The sequence below is a fragment of the Ictalurus punctatus genome, chromosome 3 (genome assembly GCF_001660625.3).
Source record: "Ictalurus punctatus breed USDA103 chromosome 3, Coco_2.0, whole genome shotgun sequence".
NCBI lineage: Eukaryota > Metazoa > Chordata > Actinopteri > Siluriformes > Ictaluridae > Ictalurus > Ictalurus punctatus.
Window position 1 is genome coordinate 13,102,006 of NC_030418.2, and position 24,337 is coordinate 13,126,342.

General features: G+C 38.4%; 1 protein-coding gene across 4 annotated transcripts in view; it reads left to right on the forward strand.

Moving 5' to 3' along the window:
- Window positions 1–24,337, forward strand: part of srbd1 (S1 RNA binding domain 1) — a 147,679-nt gene that overhangs the window by 2,138 nt on the left and 121,204 nt on the right. For all 4 annotated transcript variants that reach the window (XR_008396273.1, XM_017464862.3, XM_017464863.3 and 1 more), the window contains 10 exons: window positions 507–673; window positions 3,081–3,198; window positions 3,329–3,467; window positions 4,747–4,843; window positions 5,084–5,240; window positions 13,145–13,248; window positions 13,720–13,827; window positions 15,453–15,610; window positions 16,792–16,882; window positions 18,241–18,348. Coding sequence is in view for 3 of the 4 variants with exons in the window: in XM_017464862.3 (XP_017320351.1) it covers window positions 507–673; window positions 3,081–3,198; window positions 3,329–3,467; window positions 4,747–4,843; window positions 5,084–5,240; window positions 13,145–13,248; window positions 13,720–13,827; window positions 15,453–15,610; window positions 16,792–16,882; window positions 18,241–18,348 (1,247 nt within the window). In the remaining variant the exon portion in view is untranslated. The remainder of the gene's footprint in view (window positions 1–506; window positions 674–3,080; window positions 3,199–3,328; window positions 3,468–4,746; window positions 4,844–5,083; window positions 5,241–13,144; window positions 13,249–13,719; window positions 13,828–15,452; window positions 15,611–16,791; window positions 16,883–18,240; window positions 18,349–24,337) is intronic.

The window sequence follows — 24,337 nt, forward strand, 5'->3', positions numbered from 1 at the left end:
TCTAAAATTTGAGTCATGAGGGTTTGTGGTTCATAATAATGATTTAACAAATAATCATTATAATGACTAATAATAATTTGCTTTCGTGACTGTTTGCTAGTCATTAAATATCAGGCATATCTTACATATCTAATGAACATAAGTTGTTAAAGATTTGTACAATGCAAAATTTTCATGTTGTGATGGACAAATAAATCTTCCTCCTTTACGCCTTGTTGCAATGACTCAGTTGACAACTTTATATTAAAATGCTCATGTACTGTATAATCTATGAAATGTTTATGATGGTTTAGAAAATACTTTGCCATCTTGATATGTTTATAAATTGTACACCTGGGCCATTTTTATTGAGAAAAACACCTTATTTTCAGATTCTAATAACAGTAATTTGAAGTGTCTTACGATAATACTTTGATTTAACTGATTATTGAACTTACTTATTATGCATTGAACAGCAGATTCTAAAAGATGTGTATTTGTGTGCTTGCTCATGCTTGTGCATTAAGGTTTTAGCTGAGAAGACTGGAGTGGAGCAGTGGGTCTGTGGTAACATCGCTCAGCTCCTGCGGGAGGAGAACACCATCCCGTTCATGGTGCGCTACAGGAAAGAGCTGATCAACCACATGGATGCAGACTCAGTGAGGGATGTGCAGCTTGCTTTGGAGGACCTCTGGTGAGTGAACCGTGGGAAAAAAAAGTATTGTCATCTTCAGGTTATTATGAAAGATGCACTGCTAATATGTAATTATTTGTGCTTGGTCAAACGTCCATACTGACATGCTGTTGTACAGGTACATGGTTATGTTTCCTAAAAGAATTCAGTGATGTTAAGTTGGCTGAAGCTACTTTGTTAATTTGTTAACCAAGCATCCAAAATGGTTAACCAATTAGTACACAATTGCTGTACTCTCAGGCTTGTTTTTATTTTTTTATTTTTATGAATGGTAGACAGCATTACGTTTTGTACCAGAAATGTATTTTTATTGAAATGACACAGTGAGCATTAAGATTATGATACGATTATTTGATCTCTAGTTGCTGGTCCCATTTTAACATTCTCAGTATTTTCTTCACTTTTTGCACTTTGTTATAAATTTACAAATGAGTGAATAAGGAAGAGGTTTTTTTTAATTTTTTTTATTTTTTTTTAAATATAAATACATTTTGGATGTCTCTATTTTTATTTGTTATTTGGAGTGTTACTTTTTGGTTCAGTTTGGATATACAGTGCTGTGAAAGAGTATTAGATTTTTTTTCTTTTTTGTGTATATCTCATACTAAATTGTTTCCGAAATTAAAGCAAAATTTAAGGTAAAACAAAGGCAACCTGGATAAATACATTTTTAAATGAAAATGTTTGTTTTTTATTGTAGCAAAAAAAAGTTATCCAATACCAACTGGGCCTGTGTGCAAATGTATTTGCTGATGTGGTTACTAATTCCTCAAATCTATGAAACTGCATTCATAATGGGGTTCAGCTGGGGTTCATTAAAAAAAAAAAATAGAACTTTTTCAACAGCATGAAGTTGGTTAAAATAACAAACTTTGCCAAAGTTGAAAGAAATTCCAGAAATAATGAGGAAGAAGGTGATTCAAATACATCAGTCTGGGAAGGATTACAAAGTATTTTAAAGACTCTGGGACTCCAAAGAACCACAGTGAGAGCCATTGTCTCCAAATGGAAAAACCCAGCACGGTAGTGAACCTTCCCAGAAGTGGCCAACCTTCCAATATTCCTCCAAGAGGACAGCAACTACTCATCCAGGAAGTCATAGAAGAGCCAAGGACAACATCAAAGGACCTACAGGCCTCTCTTGCATCAATACAAATCACTGTTCATGACTCCACTATCAGAAAGACACTGGGCAAAAATGGCATCCATGGAAGATTAGCGAGGTGAAAATAACTGATAACCCAGAAGAACATTAAGGCTCGTCTGAATTTTGCCAAAACACACCTTGATGATCCTCAAACCTTTTGGGTGAACGTTCTGTGGACTCATGAGTCGAAAGTGAAACTGTTTGGAAGACAGGGGTCGTGTTACATCTGGCACAACCAAACACAGAATTCCACAAAAAAAGAACATTGTACCTAAGGTCAATCATGGTGGTGGTAGTGTGATGGTGTAGGGATGCTTTGCTGCTTCAGGGCCTGGGCAACTTGCAAGTTGAGGGAAATTCTGCTGTCTACCAGAAAATCCTGAAGGAGAACGTCTGGTCTTCAGTCTGTAAGTTGAAACTCAAGCGCAACTGGATTATGCAGCAAGACAATGATCCAAAGCGTAAGAGTAAGTCCTAGTCCTAGAAGTACATGAAAGTTTGATCTCCAGTTGTCAGAAGTGTTTGGTTGCAGTTATTGCTGCTAAAGGTGGCACATGCTGATTTTTAGTTTAAGGGGGCAATTAGTTTTTCACATGGGTGATAAGTGTTGGATAACTTTTTTGCACTTCAATAAAAAAAAATAAAAACTCTATTGTGTGTTTACGCAGGTGGCTTTTGTTTTATGTTGTATTTTGTTTGAAGATCTAAAACTATTTTGTATGATCTATACACAAAAACGAGAAGAACTCAGAATGGTGGCAAATACTTTTTCACAGGACTGTGTATATTTTATATACTTTATTTATAGTGCCATCCACTAATATTGGCACCCTTGGTAAATATGAGCCAAGAAGGCTGTGAAAAATTTACTTTATTATACTTAAACACTCAAATTTACTTTATTAGTGGAGGACACTGTATATATTATTAGTTATACATTTATTTCATTTAAAAAGTACATTACTTTTTCATGGTATAATCAGTATGGTTTATTTTTGTAGTAAAGCTCAGCAATAATTTTCTTTGGGTGTTTATGCTTTCATTCAGAATCAATTCTAAAAACTTTCCATTAAATAAGGTACTGCCTTAATAGATAACTTCATTATTCTTTGGTATACTTGCCAGATAACTTCGTTATCTGTAAAATCCACTATCAGTCGACCTCTAGTATGTTTCAGTGGCTTAAGATGCAATACTTTATGTATTGGATGACCTCTTATAGTGAAGAGGTGTGTGTGTGTGTGTGTGTGTGTGTGTTAGCTCAGTGGCAAAGAAGTCTCAGTCAATCACCCAAACCCTGAAGAAGGAGGGATGTTTGACCTTTGAACTTGAGAAAACTCTGAAGGACTGCAAAAGTGCTGATGAACTGGACCATGTGGTAAGATTACAATATAGTCTGCTTCTTTGAACAACTTGTATTCACTGATTATCATGAAATGTATTGAATCAATTAAAGAATTTAATAAATTTGCGATTTTCATTGGCCAATAACATTTTGGACCTTACAGTATGCACCATATAAGAAGGGCAGTAAGTTGTCAAAGGCGAGGCGAGCGAAGCAGCTAGGTCTAGAGGCTCCAGCTCTGGCTCTTCTGCAGTCACCCCAAACACTTGACCTGCGCTCATGGATCCAGCCCAACACTGAAGGTAGGAAGCTCGTTAGAGCATTAATGACTGTTATACATTACTTAACTTAATTAACTTACGTTATACTTAAACACTCATAGCTGCATGTTTGTGAACACACACCTCACAAGCAGCGCTGTTCACACTGATATGTGTTATGTTCGTCCATCTGGAGAATTAAAAGCTATACTAGTGCGTAGGTCAGGGACAAAACAGTCCTAGTCAGTAAGTTTCCCACTTCTCTTAGCTTCTTTTCAGAACGTTCCAGATATATGAAGAGAACTAATTAGGGATGGGCGATATCTTATCATTTGTGATATACCGGTAGAAATTCTCCCCACAATAAGAATTAGTCTTCCCGCGATAATAATGATAAAGCCTAGTTGATGACGTATTTCTGTGTGCGATGGTGTCCGACCCATTCACAGCTCACGTGCAGAGCGAAAACAAGTACGGTGGAAGGCGGACATGAAGCTGAGGAGGAGTTTATCACTAAACGAGGAGCTACCTCTACAATCTGGAACTGGTTTGGTTACAGAAAATCAGTTTTACTTTTAGATCAATGTTTGTGTTTCTGAGGCTCTCAAGATCACAGAGATCACTCGTAGCCAAAAACAGAGCTGCATGGATCTATATTTATATCATCATTGATAGCGTTATCACAATAAATACCAGAAAATATTGTGATATAGTTTTAAATCCACATTGTCCATCCCTAGAACTAACCCACATGCTCTCTATGGTCTACTGTATATTTAAAAAATCTCTCACCAAACCTAGTGAACTCACTCTACCAAGGGCTCCTTTACACGTAGTAAATACGGATGTCTGGTTCAAATGTTTCAGCTACTGTACTATAAAAAGGTGTTTTAGATCTAGGGGTTTATATGCTGATCTTAAGTTAAATATTTATTCATTTAAAAAAAAATATTCCACTAAAATCATTGTGTGCAAAATCAGAACATTTATTCAGGATTCAGTCACTAGAGGGCAGCAATGTACTGTATCTAGTGTATCCTCTTCAGCAAGTCAGCAACAGTAGTGTTATATTGCCCCTAGTAGTTGGCACAGAGTTGCTGATGTTTTTTTTTATTATTATTTATTCTAGTATATTATGCAATATAATAAATTATTTAGCCATATTATTTATTTGAACTGACTATTGAAGTCCTGAGATCCAGTTGTATTATTTATATTGTGAAATATATTTGAGTGTTTAAAAGAATATACAACTTGCCGATACTTCTCTGAATATCCGTAAGAAGTGTGTGTGTGTGTGTGTGTGTTGTGGGTTCCACAGGTTTGTACACTCTCGAAGAGGTTACCACAGGTGTTGAGCAAATTCTAGCTGACATGATTGCTAAAGACGGCGAGACGCTGACCTACATCCGATCACTGTGAGAGACACACCTCTGCTTCTACTTCTGTCTCTAGATTTCCTCTCTCTTTTATACATGGCATTTTTACTCCTCTGACCCTGTATTTCTCTTTGTTTTGTATTTGATGTCCAACTTTACATGGATTTTGCACAGATTTAACGGCATGTGTGCCGTTAGCATCGACAACGCATTCAATTGAAAGTTACTTGATGTTTTGTTTTATTATACAAGTGTGTGCATGTGGTTGTCCCCTCGCAGATGTGATAGGAGTGACGTGACAATCCAGTCCACAGTGTCTAAAACGGCTCTTAAAGAGCAGCAGCAGGCAGATCAGAAGAGCAAGCCTAAAGACATTTCAAAATTCAGCCTGTACAGTTCATTCCGTTGTAGTGTGCAGCGAATCCAGCACCACCAGGTACAGACCCAGCCTTCCCTACTCTCTTTATAGTCTCTCAGGAAATGCAATTTTGAATTATTTGTCTGTTTTCACATTGTTCGGGTAAAATCTGACCTATGTTGTTTTTAAAAATATATATGTACGGATAAATATGGTGCTTTTTGTGAATGTCTTTTCAAGTCTCGCATGATCTAACATAATTTTTTAAATGGAAAAGTTTTGTATGTTCCTACTCTTTAATACTAGTAATTCATGGGTTTATTACTTACACTGATATTCATTCTCTGCGTATTACTGGTTGACACCAGAAAAGCTTCTCTTTTTTTTCGATAAGTCTTAATTCTGCTATTTAATGTTGGTTGTTTATTTAACTTTTCATTCCTGGAAAGAAAAAGGTCCCCATTGCTGTTCCACATTGGACCAGATGGATAAGTGGATAAGTGGCCTTGTAGGTCTTGTAGGCCCTGTGTTATATAATTAATCACACATTCATTATACACATGAATAATATAATACACTCGTAATATACATTCATAATGCAACCCTATAGTTTTGTTGAAATCATCTCATTTTAGGTATCGGATGGGTGTATATGTGAATTGAAAAATGTTTACTCAATCTAGATTTAATTGGAAAACGTGAACAGTTTTATCACTCTAATTAGTCATTTGCAGCACACCAAATATTTATGTTACAGTTAACTAATACGAGTCTGAGTATTTATGCACCTGCCTTAAATACAGTGAAGGAAAGAAGTATTTGATCCCCTGCTGATTTTGTACGTTTGCCCACTGACAAAGAAATGATCATTCTATAATTTTAATGGTAGGTTTATTTGAACAGTGAGAGACAGAATAACAACAAGAAAATCCAGAAAAACGCATGTCAAAAATGTTATAAATTGATTTGCATTTTAATGAGGGAAATAAGTATTTGACCCCCTCTCAATCAGAAAGATTTCTGGCTCCCAGGTGTCTTTTATACAGGTAACGAGCTGAGATTAGGAGCACACTCTTAAAGGGAGTGCTCCTAATCTCAGCTTGTTACCTGTATAAAAGACACCTGTCCACAGAAGCAATCAATCAATCAGATTCCAAACTCTCCACCATGGCCAAGACCAAAGAGCTCTCCAAGGATGTCAGGGACAAGATTGTAGACCTACACAAGTCTGGAATGGGCTACAAGATCATTGCCAAGCAGCTTGGTGAGAAGGTGACAACAGTTGGTACGATTATTCGCAAATGGAAGAAACACAAAAGAACTGTCAATCTCCCTCGGCCTGGGGCTCCATGCAAGATCTCACCTCGTGGAGTTGCAATGATCATGAGAACAGTGAGGAATCAGCCCAGAACTACATGGGAGGATCTTGTCAATGATCTCAAGGCAGCTGGAACCATAGTCACCAAGAAAACAACTGGTAATACACTACGCCGTGAAGGACTGAAATCCTGCAGCGCCCGCAAGGTCCTGCTCAAGAAAGCACATATACATGCCCGTCTGAAGTTTTCCAATGAACATCTGAATGATTCAGAGGACGACTGGGTGAAAGTGTTGTGGTCAGATGAGACCAAAATGGAGCTCTTTGGCCTCAACTCGCCGTGTTTGGAGGAGGAGGAATGCTGCCTATGACCCCAAGAACACCATCCCCACCGTCAAACATGGAGGTGGAAACATTACGCTAAGGGGGTGTTTTTCTGCTAAGGGGACAGGACAACTTCACCGCATCAAAGGGACGATGGATGGGGCTATGTACCGTCAAATCTTGGGTGAGAACCTCCTTCCCTCAGCCAGGGCATTGAAAATGGGTCGTGGATGGGTGTGACAATGCCTGCATGACAATGACCCAAAACACACGGCCAAGGCAACAAAGGAGTGGCTCAAGAAGAAGCACATTAAGGTCCTGGAGTGGCCTAGCCAGTCTCCAGACCTTAATCCCATAGAAAATCTGTGGAGGGAGCTGAAGGTTCGAGTTGCCAAACGTCAGCCTCGAAACCTTAATGACTTGGAGAAGATCTGCAAAGAGGAGTGGGACAAAATCCCTCCTGAGATGTGCACAAACCTGGTGGCCAACTACAAGAAACGTCTGACCTCTGTGATTGCTAACAAGGGTTTTGCCATCAAGTACTAAGTCATGTTTTGCAGAGGGGTCAAATACTTATTTCCCTCATTAAAATGCAAATCAATTTCTAACATTTTTGACATGCGTTTTTCTGGATTTTTTTGTTGTTATTCTGTCTCTCACTGTTCAAATAAATCTACCATTAAAATTATAGACTGATCATTTCTTTGTCAGTGGGCAAACGTACAAAATCAGCAGGGGATCAAATACTTTTTTTTTCCCTCACTGTAAAGCATCCATTTAGAGTCCCATTAGGATCTGAGAGTAATCAGTTAATAAGTTCCAAGAAGATTATCTTTCCTTATTTAATTGCTATTTTATATCATTTAGTTTGGTTTGTGGTAATCGTAGTGATTAAACGTAAGCATAAGAAACTGTTCCCGAAGACACTTTCAGGCTTGGTAATTCACACTGCCTGTAAAATGAATATTTTTGCTCTGCGTTTTGCACGTTTAGGTAAAAATGCGCCAAATTACAGTTCTGCTTGAAAGTTTTTGAGTTTTCTAGATATCTGCATGAATACGACCTAAAACATCATCAGATTTTCACATACGTGCTCAGAGTAGACAAAGGGAACCCAATTAAACAATGAGACACAAATAATAAATGTAATATACTTGGTCATTTATTTATTGAGGAAAATGATCCACTATTTCGTAGCTGCAAGTGGCAAAAATACTTCTGTGAACCTCTTGGATTAGCAGTTAAACACTTAATTCCTGCGGTAATACTATTTTGTCTGCAGTTATCTCTCATTACTTTAAAACTTGATGAATATTTCTGTGCTTTTATCCTGATACTGACCTCCCCTATACACTACACTGCATCACTGTTACAAATAGCATTCCAATCCAGTTATATCTTTTGGTACACTGATGTATAACATATGCATAACTTTCCCTGCATCAGTAATGTGTCAGCAATGTGGCATTTCAACAAGTCCTCAGTGCCGTTTTCAAAGCACTTCTGTCAGGGGAGTTTAGTGGAAGCGTCCCCAACTGCTGGCGCCCTGGTTACTTAGAGCTGGTTGCCAGCCACATGTCACAGTGGCTTTTTTAAAATTTTTATCCCGCCATCTCTTTCCTTTCACCCCCTTCTCTGTCCTCCAGTCATTCCACCTCTCCCCTCCTTAACATATGTGACATGTCCCCATCCACGTGCCTTTGGATTAGGGGCTGAGATTGACAGGCTTTCCTCCATGGTGACAGCTGCTTGTGGGCTCTGTGAGAGAAGGGAAAGCAGAAAGAGAGGGAGTGTGGGCGTGAGGCGTGAGTGAGTGAAAGAATGAGTGGTGAAGGCCTTTCTCCTCTGAACCATTCAACATTTCCACCATTGTTAATTTGGTGATTATAGACCGTCAGCAACTGTTAATTTGAGATGCCTGTGACCTATACGCTGTGTCGTTATGGCGAAAATGAACCTGTTCGTGTCTTTGTTAGGTAGGAACTGTATGGGGTGTGTTGTGACAGGAGGCACATGTACTTGTGTATTTGATTTAGCACGTCAGCTGGCGAGTGTGCTAAGACCAGATTTGTGTGTGTAACTGTTTTTATACACCTGTGAAAACCGAATGCTTTTACTCATATAGTGTCTATAATAACTATATGATGTTACATAACAGGGCTACGTGATAATGTGTGATGTGACTATTTAATTAATTAATTGTACGCTTTAATTATGTCTAAAGTATGCGATTGTAATGTGTCTCTGCAGAATGCAAAATATGTATTAGAAGATTGTTGTAAAATCAGCCAGTGTTCCCTAATGTAACCATTTAATTTTGTCTAGCTTTAGTTGGGAAGTTACTTAGGCATACAACTCACTGTGGGCCCTGCATACACACTGAGGCCATATACACGTATGGCACAGGTTTCCAACCCCAGTCCTGCTTATCTTAGTGTTTTCCCTGCTCTAACTCACCAACTTCAACTCAGGAACGGCTGTTAATTAGCTGATAAACTGGATTATGTGTTTTGGGAGCATGGAAATCACTCAAATGACTCACTATAAACTCACTATACTGTGTCACCCAGAATAGGGTGGGTTCCTGTTTGATTCTGGTTCCTCATGTTGTCTCTGGGAGTTTTTTCTTTCCAACTTTGCCTCTGGCGTCCTTATTAGGGATATAAATCTATATCTGGATTTCTGTAAAGCTGCTTGTTGACAAAGGCTATTTTTAAAAGTACTATGTAAAGAAACAAATCGAATTTAATTAAAATATGAATTACAGGGGGTACTCCAGCATCAGGGTTTGTTGTGGGCACCCAATATAACACCGTTTTGGATTCAGCCACAGTAAAAATGAAGTGATAGGAGCAGACATTGGTTGTAACATGAATTTGGTAAAAGTAGAAATATTGTAAAAGTACACTCACTATATGTTGAAAGGTTTATGGGCACCTGACCATCACACCAATATGTGAGTCTTCCTCAAACTGTCTCCACAAATTTGGAAGCACACAGTTGTACAGGATGTCTCTGTATGCTGTAGCATTACAGCTTCCCTTCACTGGAACTAAGAGTCGCAAACATGTTCCAGCATGACAATGCATATGGGCACAAAGCAGATACCGTGAATAAAGAGGTCCATGAATAAGTGGATGATAGAGTAGAAGAACTCTAGTGGTCTGCACAGAGCCCTGACCTCAACCCCAAAAGTATTCCATTCACAAGTAGCTATTATTACTGATAAAAATGCGTGTAAACAATGTGACAAAACTGAGCTGACCCAAGCACATGACTACTGTACAAAACAAAATTACTGTAAATTGATTGGAGACGTTCTGCTTTTTTCCCCCCTCTTTCGGGCCAAAAACTTTCATAAACAAATGTGAATGAAGTCATTTTGTAATAGTCAGTGAATAATACAAAAATGGCCGCAGTGAAAAGATGATTTAAATTGGCAGAGATTCAATTAAAACCAAAGCTCCCCTGATTGCTGTGGAAAATGTAGGAACAGGATCAACTTGCACTGAGTTAACTTATTGATTACTTTTTGTAACAGATAGAAAGCTTATAAATTGTTTAAAATTTTTAAAAGATATACATATTTTAAGATATAATGTTTGGAAGAGAGGCAACAGCCTTGTTCTTGTTCCAGTTCTGTTTTCACTTCTTCATCAGAAACAAATGAATGATTATCTGGAGACATCTCGCTAGGAATGCTGTAAAGCAATTACAGTATTTTAATCTGCTTAGTCCGTTGAGAATTTGTCATTTAAATAAATCTAGTTTTTCCTTCTCTTTCTTTCTAAAAAGCAAGCTCCTATTTATTTTGCACTGAGAATAGTCACTGGTGTATATTAAACCCCATGTTGTGTATGTTTGTTTTTCTGTGTGTGAAAAGATAAGGAGTGAAAAGTTCAGCCGTTCATTTTGTTTATATTGAGGCCTTCCACTTGCTGTTTTCCATGCCTATGCCTTCACCTTATTTGGAAAGTAAATATTGAATCGGAATCGCTGTCTTTAGAATAATATTCATTCCTGTAGCATACATTCCTCATATTTTTTCAATTATGATTTCATTGTTTTTGAAGAACATGATATCTTGAGTATGTAGCACCCAACACACCCCCCCCCAACCCCCCCGACCACCACACCCCGCTTATGCAACAAATTCTGTTTTTTCACATCTTATTACGAGCAAAGAAAAAATTTCTTTTTTGGAAAATCTTGGATGTTACAGTAGTCTGTGCTGCATGAAATTTTAAACTGTTCTTGCCATTCCATTAATGTGTAACTACAAAAAAATAATTTTAGAATTTTTTTTTTTTTTTTTTTTTGCTCCTGTATTTTGTAATCTCATTTTTGGTCTTTATTATTTATGTAATATATTCCATCTGTAACATAAGTGATAGGTTTATATGAATGCATTAGTTCTAATAATTCTAATTCTTGTTTTTATAGTAACAGCTCATTTACACGAACTCATATTCTGGACGTGCCATATAAATAAATAAACAAATTAAAAAAAACATGTTTAATGTTTAAAAAAGTTAAGTATCATTTGTTAGGAGACATTTATTTACCATTTATGGAAAGAGGGTCAGGTATTCACACTTTGAAACAGACATGGGATTCCCAGCAAAGGAAAGTCTACTTGACAGAGGAGTTAGAGAGTGCAGTGTTACAGAGAGACAGACAGAGATAGAGACAGAGAGAGAGACTGCTGAGGGAATGAATGTTTTTCATCTATAACTTACATGATAACAGGAACTTATATTTCACAACGTTAAACCCTAACTAGAAGCCCTTGAATGCACAATGTTTCGTTCATTAATAATTTAAACGTTGTAATTTTCACCAAATTGCAGTGGTTTAAGTACAATAACACGTACAGCACTCTAACTGTGTCTCTCTTTTATTTATATTTTGTTTATGCGTTCTGATGTTATTATGTTCTGGAAGTGTGAGCCAGGAGTTCTGTTTAATCATTGGCTTCACTAGATAAGGTTGGGAAACATGAGCTGTACAGTAGTGTCTCAATGCAGTTTAAAAGATCATTGTTAGGGTTTACTTAAGGTATACTTATTTTACCTTGGCGTGAAAGAACCATAAATAACGATTATTATCTCTAAAGGAGGATTGTTGTCACGATGTGATGATTCTCCTGTATATATGTGTTCCATATGTGTCTGTCTATGAGTATTTACTGCCTCGTTTGTTGCTTTTGCAAAACTGTGGTAGTGGTTTGATTTTCATTCTTTGTAGTGCCATCAAATGGAGAGTTAGCTTTCTTTTGAATATAATGTGTATATCTGAAGGATGCTCTAGCTTGCTTCTGCTCAGGGAGGCTCTCTCTCGCTCTCTCCTTCTCTCTCTCTCTCTCTCTCTCTCTCTCTCTCTCTCTCTCTCTCTCTCTCTCTCTCATTTGGAAAGCGTGGTGTTGCAAGAACGGTGACCCTGCTTTTGGTGTAATTGATTTTTCCGGATGTTTCTGGTTATATGACGTGTTATGCTCACCGCAAACTGGTGTTGGAAAAGAACAGGGATAAAGTTTAATATGTTTCCATATCTTAGGAAAAACTCTTTCTGATGAATGTCGCATGGCAACATGCGGCTAAACAGCTTCCTTAGGGCAATCAAATGCCCTTATAAGCAAACTGAATTTCATGGTATTTCAGGCTGCATTAATTCACGTCCTGATCAAGGCATTAGTTGTTTAGTAAAGTGAAGGATCTGCTGTCGTCTCAGTGGTAGGTTTGTGTGTGTAAGTGTGTGCTGGGGGTAGGTGGCAACTTGGCATTTGTCAGCTTTACTCTTCTGCTTCAAGTCCTGATTGATGGATCATCTCTACCCTCTTCTTTCTTCCAAAAGGTTTTCCTCAGAAAAGGTCAGACACTTAAAACTATTTGCTTAACAGCATGTCACTTTCCTTTAGAGGACCAGCTAGGGAAAAGTGAGAGAGGCAGGAGGCATACTGCAGGATGTGTGTGCGAGTGTGTGTGACTTGGTGGGGACGAAATGTCCCCAGAAGAATTGGATCATCTGACACTTTTGTCCTTGTGGGGACATTTGGATGTCTTTTTTTTTTTTGTATCTTAAAGAGCGAAAAAGTTTCTTTTTGCTTACTGAAGTTAAGGGTAGGATTAGGTTTAGGTGTAGGCATGGCATTCATTTATAAGACGTGTGTGTGTGTGTGTGTGTGTGTGTGTGTGTGTGTGTGTGTGTGTTCTCGCATGTGCTTGTGTATGTGTGCCCACTTGAGCTTGTTTTGGTATGGAATGAAAGAGTGGGTACCAACAGTGCACTACCGTGCCAGGCTTTGTGTCTGCTGTCTCACCAGGTTACACTCTCATTTCAGACGCTGGCCATTAACCGAGGGGAGAATCTGAAGATTCTGTCAGTGAAGGTTAACATCCCCGACTGGGTGAAGGCTGACTTCTGTAGGTGGTGTGTCAACGCCAGGTCTGTGTCCCACCTCAGAAGTGTGCACCTACATACTCACAAATGCTTACATGCCATCCTTTTTCATTCTTTTTTTTCTATTTGTTTTGGTCACCATTGCCTGCTATTTTTCGCATTGCTTGTTATGCTGAAAGATTATCCAGATGTTTGGCATTTTCTTAGACCTCTACGTTCCACACTTTCATGTTATAAATAGTTCTTTTTTTTTTCTGTCGCAGTAGCCACATTTATGGCATAACACTTTTTCTTGGTTGTGTCAAACAAAGTTTTATTGCCTTAGCAAAAATTGCATACAAATCTTAAGTATAATTAACACAGTAAGAACCACAAAACTCTTCCCAAATCTTTGGTGAAATGACCAAAAAATGCCGTTCTGCAGTCTGCAAAAGGAAATCTGTCATAAAAAGATTATTGTGTTTAAAACTGTGTGTGCGTGCATGTGTGCGCGTGTGTGTGTGGCATGTTTTGTAGGTGGAGGCCACAAGGGTTTGCGCGTCCAGAGTTGATGAAAATTTTAAATAGTGCTGTAGAGGATTCCTACAAGAGACTTCTAATGCCCTTGCTCAGCAGAGGCTACAGGTATGCTTTTTTAACAAAAAAATAAATAATAAGCTTGTTTAAAGCTTTTAAATGAAAAATCAATCCTGAATGACCATGGTTACATTGGTTAACATTACCCACAATGCCATTCAACTCGCTGCTGATAGTGCCCTTGCCCTTCCCTCCAGGGTTTAGTGATTTGGCGATCAAATAGTGATCACACAAATTAACGCAAAATTAAGCAAACTCCGCAATATTCAGAGGAGCTTGCAATTTTTCAACATTTCCACAGATTTGGGCCAAGAGGTGTCATGTGATGTCATCACAACGCACTTTCAGCCAAAGCCCTCTTCGTATTCCCGCGCGTCGAACATGAGCACAGCTAAAAGGTCTTATTTACCAACAAACATCACTGCGAAAGCAATTTCATGCAATTGCAATTTTGCCAATTCATTTTTGGCTGCATATATCACAAAAAATAACTGTACACACTGCCTTGCTTCATCTCTACTTAAACAGACAGACGCAGCCGCGCTTTAGTCCTTTAGTCTGTTCAACTCTCTCACTTCCTCACCTGCACACTCTGATCATACAGATGAAGTTCCAAAGCTTCAACTAATGCTAATAAAGCCACCATTGGCTCAGGTGGTAGAGCGGGTTGTCCACTAATCGTAGGGTTGGCGGTTCGATTCCCGACCCACATGACTCCACATGCCGAAGTGTCCTTGGGTAAGACACTGAACTCCCAAGTTCATGCTCTCAATGGCAAGCTAGCCCCTTGCATGGCAGGTCTGCTACCATTGGTGTGCGAGTGTGTGTGTGTGAATGGCTGAATGAGAAACAGTGTAACGTGCTTTGTAGAACCGCTAAGGTAAAACAAAAAACGCTATATAAGTGCAGACCATTTACCAGACCAACAGTGTTGTGCTTACCGTGTTATAAATCACTAACTAGCTGAGTCTCTGCCATAATTCAGCACAACTTTGGTCTATAGATGCATTGCATTTTGGAAGTTTGAGTCCAGAAGGAGTCTTTGCTGTCTCTTCTACTACTGTGTTGGATTTTATTATTAATATAGCATTTTAATAGCAACATAGTATAAGGAAACTGTAGGAATATAGTTTTTATTTGTTTTTGGGATCTAAAAGCAAAATATCATCAAACATTTTTCACCTGTTTAACTCCATTGTAATTGTGCTAGCAGTGTCCCCCTGTGATGTCAGGGTAGCAGAAAATGGCTACCTTCACACAGGGAGAATGTAAATACAGCAACAAGTTAGCACCAGACTTGCTAAGCACAGCTCAAGTATTTCAATATAGACATAATTAATGGGTTGCAGAAGCCTTTATTTGTCACATATACATTACAACACAGTGAAATTCTTTTCTTTGCATACCCCAGCATGTTAGGAAGTTGGGGACAGAGTGCAGGATACAATGCCCCTGGGGCAGAGCGGATTAAGGGCCTTGCTTAAGGGCCCAACAGTGGAAGCTTGCCGGTTTTAAGGCGTGAACCCCCGACCTTCTGATCAGTAACCCAGAGATTTAACTGTTGAGCTCCCATAGGCACTGCCCTATGGATGCACTACCACTTAGGATGGAGGTTTAATTTAACTTCAAAATTGCATATATTCCTTTTTTGTCTACCTCTCTCTCTGTCTCAGGACTAAGATGACCACCAGTGCGGAGAAGGAATCCGTTGCCATGTTTGTGCGTAATCTCCGGCAGCGGCTGTTGGTGTGCCCTGTGCGTGGGCGTGTCCTCATGGGTGTAGATCCTGGATTTCGCCATGGCTGCAAACTGGCAATCCTCTCACCCACCAGTAAGACCACACTGTGCTGCTGATATCTACTTTGCTAAATTATATCTCTCTACATCTTAAAATGGAGAATTTGTTTGTTTTTAGAGAATGTGGAAATAATCAACGTGTATATGCTTGTGCTGTTTCGTTTTGTTGTTGTTGGAAGGCCTCTGGGGCATGATTGGAAGGCTTAGAGTTGATTGATGGGGGAAAAGACTGCTCTGTAAAATCCCAGAAATGGAAATTTTCATATTTGAAAATAAGCCAGATGATACCCTTTTCTATCTCTATTTTTAGTATTCAAATGTATTTGGGGTTTATACATTGTGCACGGGTTTGGGCTTGTTAGTTTCACTGAAGGGAAATATGAATGCTACAGCATACAAATATATCCCATACAAATGTGTGCTTCCAACTGTGTGGCAACGGATTGGAGAAGAACCGCATATGGGTGTGATGGTCAGGTGTCCACATACTTTTAGCCATATAGTGTATTTAAAGGCATCTTTAATATATAAAAAATATCTTCAAATGCACCTCTAAATTACATATACATCATGTGAATAAACGTTTTTAATACTTTGGTTATTAAATTCAGGCATTACATTTTTCAATCTTTATGCTTTTTAATTACTTATTTTTAAGCTCGATGTCAGTGTCCTTGAACTGATTAGTTGTTAATTTTGAAATGGTTTGAAATGTAAAGAACTTTGTGCTGGTGTTTTGAACATTAGTATTTGATTGGCTCGCATGAGGGGCACGCACACAGTACCATCTCTGTGGGCGGGGCTTCATGCTGGGCACGGTGCATGGCCACCTTGCAGGTTGCTGATCGGCCTGGTGTGTATGTGTGTGTGTCAGTTGGCTTCACCATGCTTTGCCCTCTGCCCTGTAGCAGCACCACATGTATCTACACACTTCGTGCCAGACTCAGCTTGACCGTGACAGGTCTGTGGGTGTGTCATCAGACAGACTTCTGCTCTCTGACAGTGTCCAGTAGGATTAGCTTCTCTCAAGCAGGAGTGTATAGGGCAGCACTGCTGTCTGTCCTGGAGGGATGAGGGCAATCTGTGGACTAGTCAAAAAGAGAATGGGCAGAGTAGAAATGATGAAAAGATCTTTTGTGATTTTATTTATTTATTATTTATTTAAATTTACTATCTCCCATACTGGGTTCATGCTCTTGTATTCTTATTTTTCAGGTCAGATCCTGCACACAGACGTGGTGTACCTGCATAGCTCAGGCAGGAATAGAGAGGCTGACAAACTGCGCCACTTCATGCTTAAATATAGGTACTGCAGTTCTGAAAACTCTTAATAATAGGAGTCAGCACTCTTATGCTTTTTGCCTATGCTCATATCCACAATCTGGGTGAAGTACCTAAGCCTTTCACAGCCCATTTTTTTTATTGCAGTGGCAAACCTGAATATTTGTATGTAAGATGAATGAAACCGAGTGTTCGGTAAAAGGCAACATTGTAACATACACTGCAACATCGTAACATAATTACAAAAAAGCAAACTGAATAAACATTGCTGTGAGAGAATTTGTTGCATGTGATTATTTCTTTAACAACACATAAATTCTCTTACATTTTAATTTTTAAGTAACAGAACATTATTTAATAGACCACTTTTCAAATAAAAATGTAATTAAAGCAGTTTGCGATTACTGAGAGAACTTGCCACAGTTAACTGAGATAGATTTGAGATTTGATGTTCCTAAGACTTTTACACAGTACTGTATTTTCAGCGATGATTGATAGCTCCTAATATACACTATATATCCAAAAGTATACGAACACCTGGCCATCACACCCATATGTGGGACTTTCCGAAACCCTTACCACAAAGGCAGAAGTACACAATTGTCTAGAAAGTCTTTGTATGCTCATGCTGTAGTATTAAGAATTTCCCTTCACTGGAACTAAGAGGCCCAAACCTGTTCCAGCATGACGATGCCCCTGTGAACAAAGCGAGCTAAATGAAGAAATGATTTGCCAAGTTTAGTACAGAAGAACTCAAGTGGTTTGCACAGAGCCCTGACCTCAACCCCATTGAACACCTTTGGGATGAATTGAAACACTGACCACACACCAGGCCTCCTAATCTGACATATCTGACGTATCTGCCTGACCTCTCTAATGCTCTTCTTGCTGAATGAGCACAAATCCCCACAGCCACGCTCCAAAATCTATTGGAAGGCCTTCCCAGAAGAGTGGAGGCTATTATAACAGCAAAGTGGGACTAAATCTATAATGTGATGTTCAACAAGTACATATGGTTGTGATGATCAAGTGTCCACATACTTTTGGCCTTATAGTGAAAGTGAGTGAGTAAATCACTAGTCTCAATCAGATGACACGTATTGTATTTGCATGAAAAGTGATTTTGTCATACTTATGTAGTTGCCTAAACAAACTCATTTATTGCCATTTTCTAGAATATTGATTGTAATGTCCCCATATGTATTATAATACCACATGTTTATTGGAATGTAGTCACTCAACAGAATCTAGGCAGCATAAAGAAACGAAAGTCCAACAGAAACCCATAATTTAAACACACATGTGAAACTTATTTTTCTAAGGACCACTTGCATTAACAAGATTTTGACATTTCTTTTCCCTCCTTCACCTCTTCAAATCCAGCTGCCAGACTGTTGTCATAGGAAATGGCACAGCATGCAGAGAGACGGAGTCTTTCTTTGCTGATCTCATCAAAAGTGGCTTTTTCAAACCTTTGGATGTGTCCTACTGGTAAGTGTGGAAATGTACCACTTGCCCGTAAACAATGACCCAGTGTCAGTTTGGTTGTATATGCTTAGAAAGTGTCATAGAAGAACTGCTGCAGGAGAGCTGATCCTAATCTGGTAATAAAAAAAAAAAAAATAGCACTTACAGTTAGTTAAAGCTCAGCGTGAACTTTTATTTGTTTGAAGTGAAGTCAAGCTCCTTCTACAATCTTGTGCAAGTGCAAACTGAAAGATGGAACTGTACGATCAATAAACTCCCAGTGGCAGGAAAATAGCAACTATGGAACATGCGGGAGTAGAGGAAATAAAGCTGGTCTGCAGTGTGTAAGTCTTGTGGATTTTAAATATCTGGAGCTTGTTTGACTGTCTTTAATTAAAAACAAATATTTCCCACCACCCTTCAAACCAAAACTCGTCCAACATTCTCTCGTCCAACTCAAATATCAGCTGGAATCGTCCATTCTCTATCTAGCCAGACCAGTGTTTGTTGACTTTTGGTTCGAACTGGAGGCCTGCCCAGAACCGCTCTGAAGTGGCCGTCTATCGAGTGCAGCAATGGTGGTTTATGGTATTGCTTACATCTCTCAGTGTAGCTTGGATAGGTCTGCCTTGGTAATTCTCAGCGAAGCACAGTGCGTCAAACCTGACATCCATGGCACTCCACAAGTGGATCCATTTCAACCTCCATTCTAAAATGGAAGCAGAAGATTTGAGATCTCTACAAAACCAACACTGCATCTGCTGTCAGACATGGGTGCTCATGCTTTAGCAGTGTTTCTGGGCCTGATCGAGACAGCCAAGTGTTCCTGAAAGCAAAGTGCTAGTTGAAATAAATCATACAGATTGAATTTCTTATTCAGCAGCATATGCTCTGTTATTCAAGAATGCTGCTGTTTCAGTTTTTGCAACAGTTACGGTCAAAGAACTGAAAACATATAAAGCAGACTTTCTCTGAAAGGATTAACAGAAGTGTGAATTTGTAATGATTTCTGAAACCATACTGTGTTCCTTAGTGTATGATACAGCACCCGCTTGATTTGCAGTCCAACAGTGTGACAAAATGTTACATACCTTCTCAAAGCAGCAGCTTTATTTTTTTTGTGTTAGGCGGGTGGTGTATGGGGTTTGGGGGAACCGGGGGCGGGTTGGGTTCAGCACCTACGTAAATGCACAAAGCACAATTCCGTATCATTTGCAGGCATACATTGCAGGGATAAATTTCTTTTCATATGAACCCCTACTTATATTATTTAAATATACATGTTATAACCCTGCTTGTAGTTGTTAGTTAATCAGTGAATGGATATTTCAGCCAGCTCACCAAGTAACATGATAGACATGCTTTCATCAGCTTTTGTCAGTGGCCCACGTTGACCTTTTTATTTTGAAATTCATCTGTGCTTTCTAGTGTGTTGTGGTTCTCAGGGGCCTGAAATCGACACATTCCTATCGGAAAGTGCTTCCTCTTTTTCCAAGTTTCTCTCTGGGTATATTTTTCTGTAATTAATCTAATAAATAAAAGGGCTGATTCTGTACATTTTTGAACTTCAGGGCTATTGCCTGTTGTTTTTAGGTATCTTTTGTCTTGACTTTGCAAAACCTCAAGTCAAATCTGACCAGGACATTTATTTTGTTTCTTCATTTTGGAGCTCTGCTCTTATTGGTATTGAGAAGTATACAAAATGAAATGCACGTTTTGGCGTTTTGAAATATACGAGTATGTATGTTCGAACTCCGTGCTTTAGAGAGTCTCTAAACATGTTTTCTTTAAAACACACTTTCTGCTCTTCCAAACTTAATTAAACCTCTGGGTTCTTTTGCACCATCTGCTTTTTGTCTGTGCACATGGCTGATGAAAAGCCCTCCTGATGTCTTCTCCCCTCATCCTTTTTTTCTCCCTTTCTATCCCCTCATTCCTGCCAGCCTGCTCTGTTCTTCTTTTCTGCCTGACTGCTCCTGCGCAGTGACAGTCAGAGCCAGCAGCACACATGTAACCATCAGCCTGTGGGAGAATTGCCTTGTGCTCATTGTGGTTCTGCTACTCCCTTTACAGTCAAATATTGCCACGTTTTCACGCTCATGTGCCTGTTGCCATTTTGTTAACGCCATACAGCATTTTCTTTAACATTTACAAACAAGTGTCTTTATCTGACACTTGTCTATGCCTCAACTCCATTTGGAGTTCATGCCATTTGCTATCATGGGGACTAAGTATAGATTCATAAAACTATAGTCTAAGCACAGCCTGGCAGTATCACACAAACTATCACATGACTTCATTTGCAACTAAAATAAAGAAGCTTCTTAATCTACAGTGCTATGCAAAAGTCTTACACGTCTAATTAAATTTTGTAAAACAAAGATAATGAAATGAAAATAATTATTATAATGAGCAGTAAACAGTAACGCGAACAATAAACATTAAACCTAAGCATAATTTGCTTTTGAGTTTTGGAGGGCACAAATTATCTAAGGTAGAATATTGTGCAGTTTTGTAAGCAAATTTAGCAGGTATCTTAGAAAACCTGCCATAGTCCCTCTCGTTATTTATTTATTTATTCTTCAGATAGCCTGTATTATGTTTTAATGAAAAACGTGGTCCATTTACTTTTTTTTTTTTTTTTTTGCCATTTCCGTTACAGCTAATTTTGTAAAAAAAATTAGTGGGGGGGGGGGGGGGGGGGGGGATCAGTGCTGTGAGATCTAGTAATTATTCCTTTCTTCCGAACCATTAATGCAGTAAACAAAAAATAAACATATGTAACATTACCAAAACTTACAGTGCGGGAAATAAGTATTGGACACGTCAACATTTTTTTTTCAGTAAATATATTTCCAGTGTGGTTAATCACATGAAATTTTTGGTAGACATCAGTATTAACTCAAGAAATCTGGAAATATAAAGAAATATAAAGAAAGGGCTTTTCTCATTCCATCAATATGTTTTGCAACAATAAGGTTCTGAAGGTCTTGGGAGAGTGCTTTTACCCATCATGAGATGTTTCTTTTGTGACACCTTGGTAACGACAAACCTTTTTATAGTCCATCAATTTACTAACCCAGCTGATATTAATTTGCACAGATAGGATTCACTACTTATGGATTTCAGCTGGTTCCTTGCCTTACCTACTTTTTCTTAGCGTGTTCAATACTTTTTTCCTGTGTCATTCCACTTGATTACATATAACTTTATTTATGGACTTTAATGTTGTGAATTGTTTATATTTCCAGATTTCTTAAGTTAATACTGATTTCTGGTGAAAAATTTATGTGAATAACCTCATTGGAAGTATATTTACTGAAAAAAAATGTTGAAATATCCAATACTTATTTCCCCCACCTGTATATATTGCAGTAGCTAAATTTATACCAATTGTAGTACAATTGAATGCAGTTGGTTTTTATTAAATATTAAACATGGACACAGTATCTTAAAAACATATAAACTTTAATCTGCCACATGTTCTTCACCACCCAGAACATTTGAAATGATTGATTTATTATATATTAAGTGACATGAGTAATAATTCTAAACTATAATTCAGTCTCGCATGTATATTGCATTCTGAAGTGGTCGTGGTGCTTCTCCCTGTCAGGCTACAAGAGGAAAAACAGCTAGTTGTCTGTCTGCCCTTCGTTCTGCTATAGATCTTTTTTACAGCTTTTACCTTAAACTATTTTATACCACCGTGCTGTTGAATTCTTGAATTCCGATTGACAGGAGGTGCTGATTAATTTTCTATGACCGCATGACTCAGAGTAGTTCCAGCTGCAGGGCTAGCTGTCAGTTTATATTGATCTGCTCATGCCAATGTGTTACAGATAATTCACATTATTATAGTATTAATAGATCATTCACAGGGACTTGCAGGTATACACTCCAGATATTCTAAGACTAATTTGGAAAATTTTTTTTTTTTAAACAAACATGTCATTTAACAACAACAACTTATGTATGGAGATATTTATGTAGCATCTTAGGAAGGAGTCTCCAGGGTCAGTCCTTGATGAGTTTCCTGTTACATGAGAATCTTCAGGACAAAGGACTTTGCAGTTTCATGGTAATGTAAAAAAATGCTTTTTTTTGTCTTATTAACTTGAAGATAATAAACAGAGACTGGCGAGTGAACGTCTGTTAACACTGTAAGTGATAACAGGAACTAACTTGCAGCTTTTCAACAAAATTGAAAGTAATTATACACTGATTAAAAAGTACGACACGCCATTCTTTAATTAATGGGAAAATGCAACCGAATCCACTTTGTGACAGGCCGCATCACACCACCCTGTTGTTGATCATGTTCATGCGGCATCATGTCCTGTCATATTTATTACTTATGTAATTGAGCCTTGCTGAGGAGCGGTTTGGTTAGGAGCGTTTAAAGGAATGTTTCTAAGGTCAAGGACAACTTTGTCTGTTTACTCACTTATGATGAACAGATCCTTGGTAGACATTTAAGTGTAAATAAATCCAGGATGACCATTCAAAGAATGACCTTTCCTGTCATAGTGCATCACCACAGTTTTCACAGGTGAGAGCATGGGCAACTAGCTGTTTCCTCTTGTTGCTGTATTTTTCTTTTCAATTGAGAAGTCACTTTTGAAGAATCCACAAATTTCCTTCTGATGTGTAGTGGCAGTCACTATCTTGCTGTATGTGCTTAAAAAGCAAGTACATGGAAACTAGAATTATAAACTGAATTTGGGGAAAAAAGAAGAGGAGAATGCTTTTCAAACACTAGTTTGGTAATCGTCTTCTCAGTTGATTTATAGTCTTGAACATTCGTAATGGCACAGTGCAGCACTGCTTACCGCTGGTCCTTCATGCTGACTGTGGTTCTCTCTCCTGAGGTAGGGATGACATATATGCTGTTTAACAAGAAAGCCTAGAGTGATTTCTCCAACTGATCATGTCAGTTTGGCTGTCGGAGCAGTGATGGTGATACAGCGTCTGGGCGGCTGACCACTCACACTGTGCTTTCAGCAATGCTAGCAGAGGACCAAAAAAACCAATAAAACCTCAGGCTGATCTCCTGACACAAGCTGGCTAGTCACTGACCATTAGCTTCAGTCGATGTAACAAAGATGTGTCACAGTAGTTCTCCCAACGGCCCTCTGCTCTTGTTTTTGGCTCCTTTTCATTTTGCCATTTCTTTAAAATCCCAATAATTCACTAATATCGCTCTCGTTTTATTATTTTTTTTTAATTGCCTCAAATCCCTTAAAAGTTTAAACAAGAATAACTGACATTTTGTAAAACAGAGCTTCAGTGGGTATACAATGCCCTCCACTAATATTGGCATCCTTGGTAAATATGAGCAAAGAAGGCTGTGAAAAATGGTCTTTATTGTTTAACTTTTTGATCTTTTGTTCAAACAATTCACAAAAATACTCTGCTCTCATGGATATCAAACAATTACAAACAAAACATAGGTTTATCCCCAGAAAAACTTTGTTAAATATAGGTGTGCAACAGTTATTGGCACCATTTTAGTCAATACTTTGTGCTACCTCCCTTTTCCAAGATATCAGCTCTGAGTCTTCTCCTATAATGCCTGATGAGGTTGGAGAATACATGGCAAGGGATCTGAGACCATTTCTCCATACAGAATCTCTCCAGATCCTTCAAATGCAGGTTTCAAATCTCTCCAGATCCTTCAAAAGACTCTCCTCTTCAGTTGCAGTTACTGAAGATTAATGAATAAGCTCTTATGAAACTTGTTAGTATTACTTAACAACATTCTCAGTTTTTAAGGGGCCAAAATGTATTTGTTCCTAGTTACATTAATTCATATTAATATTAAGTCTCATTTGCATATGTTTCTGTTACCTACATTTCTATTAGCACTACAGTGTACAATGGATGTATGTTAATAGGAAACTTTGCGTTACTGAGTGTAGGGAAATGTAGCTGCATTTTTACGTTAAAATTATAATGATGTGTCTCCCTGTGTGCTTTTCCTATTATGGTACTTAGAACTGCTTCTTGGTGT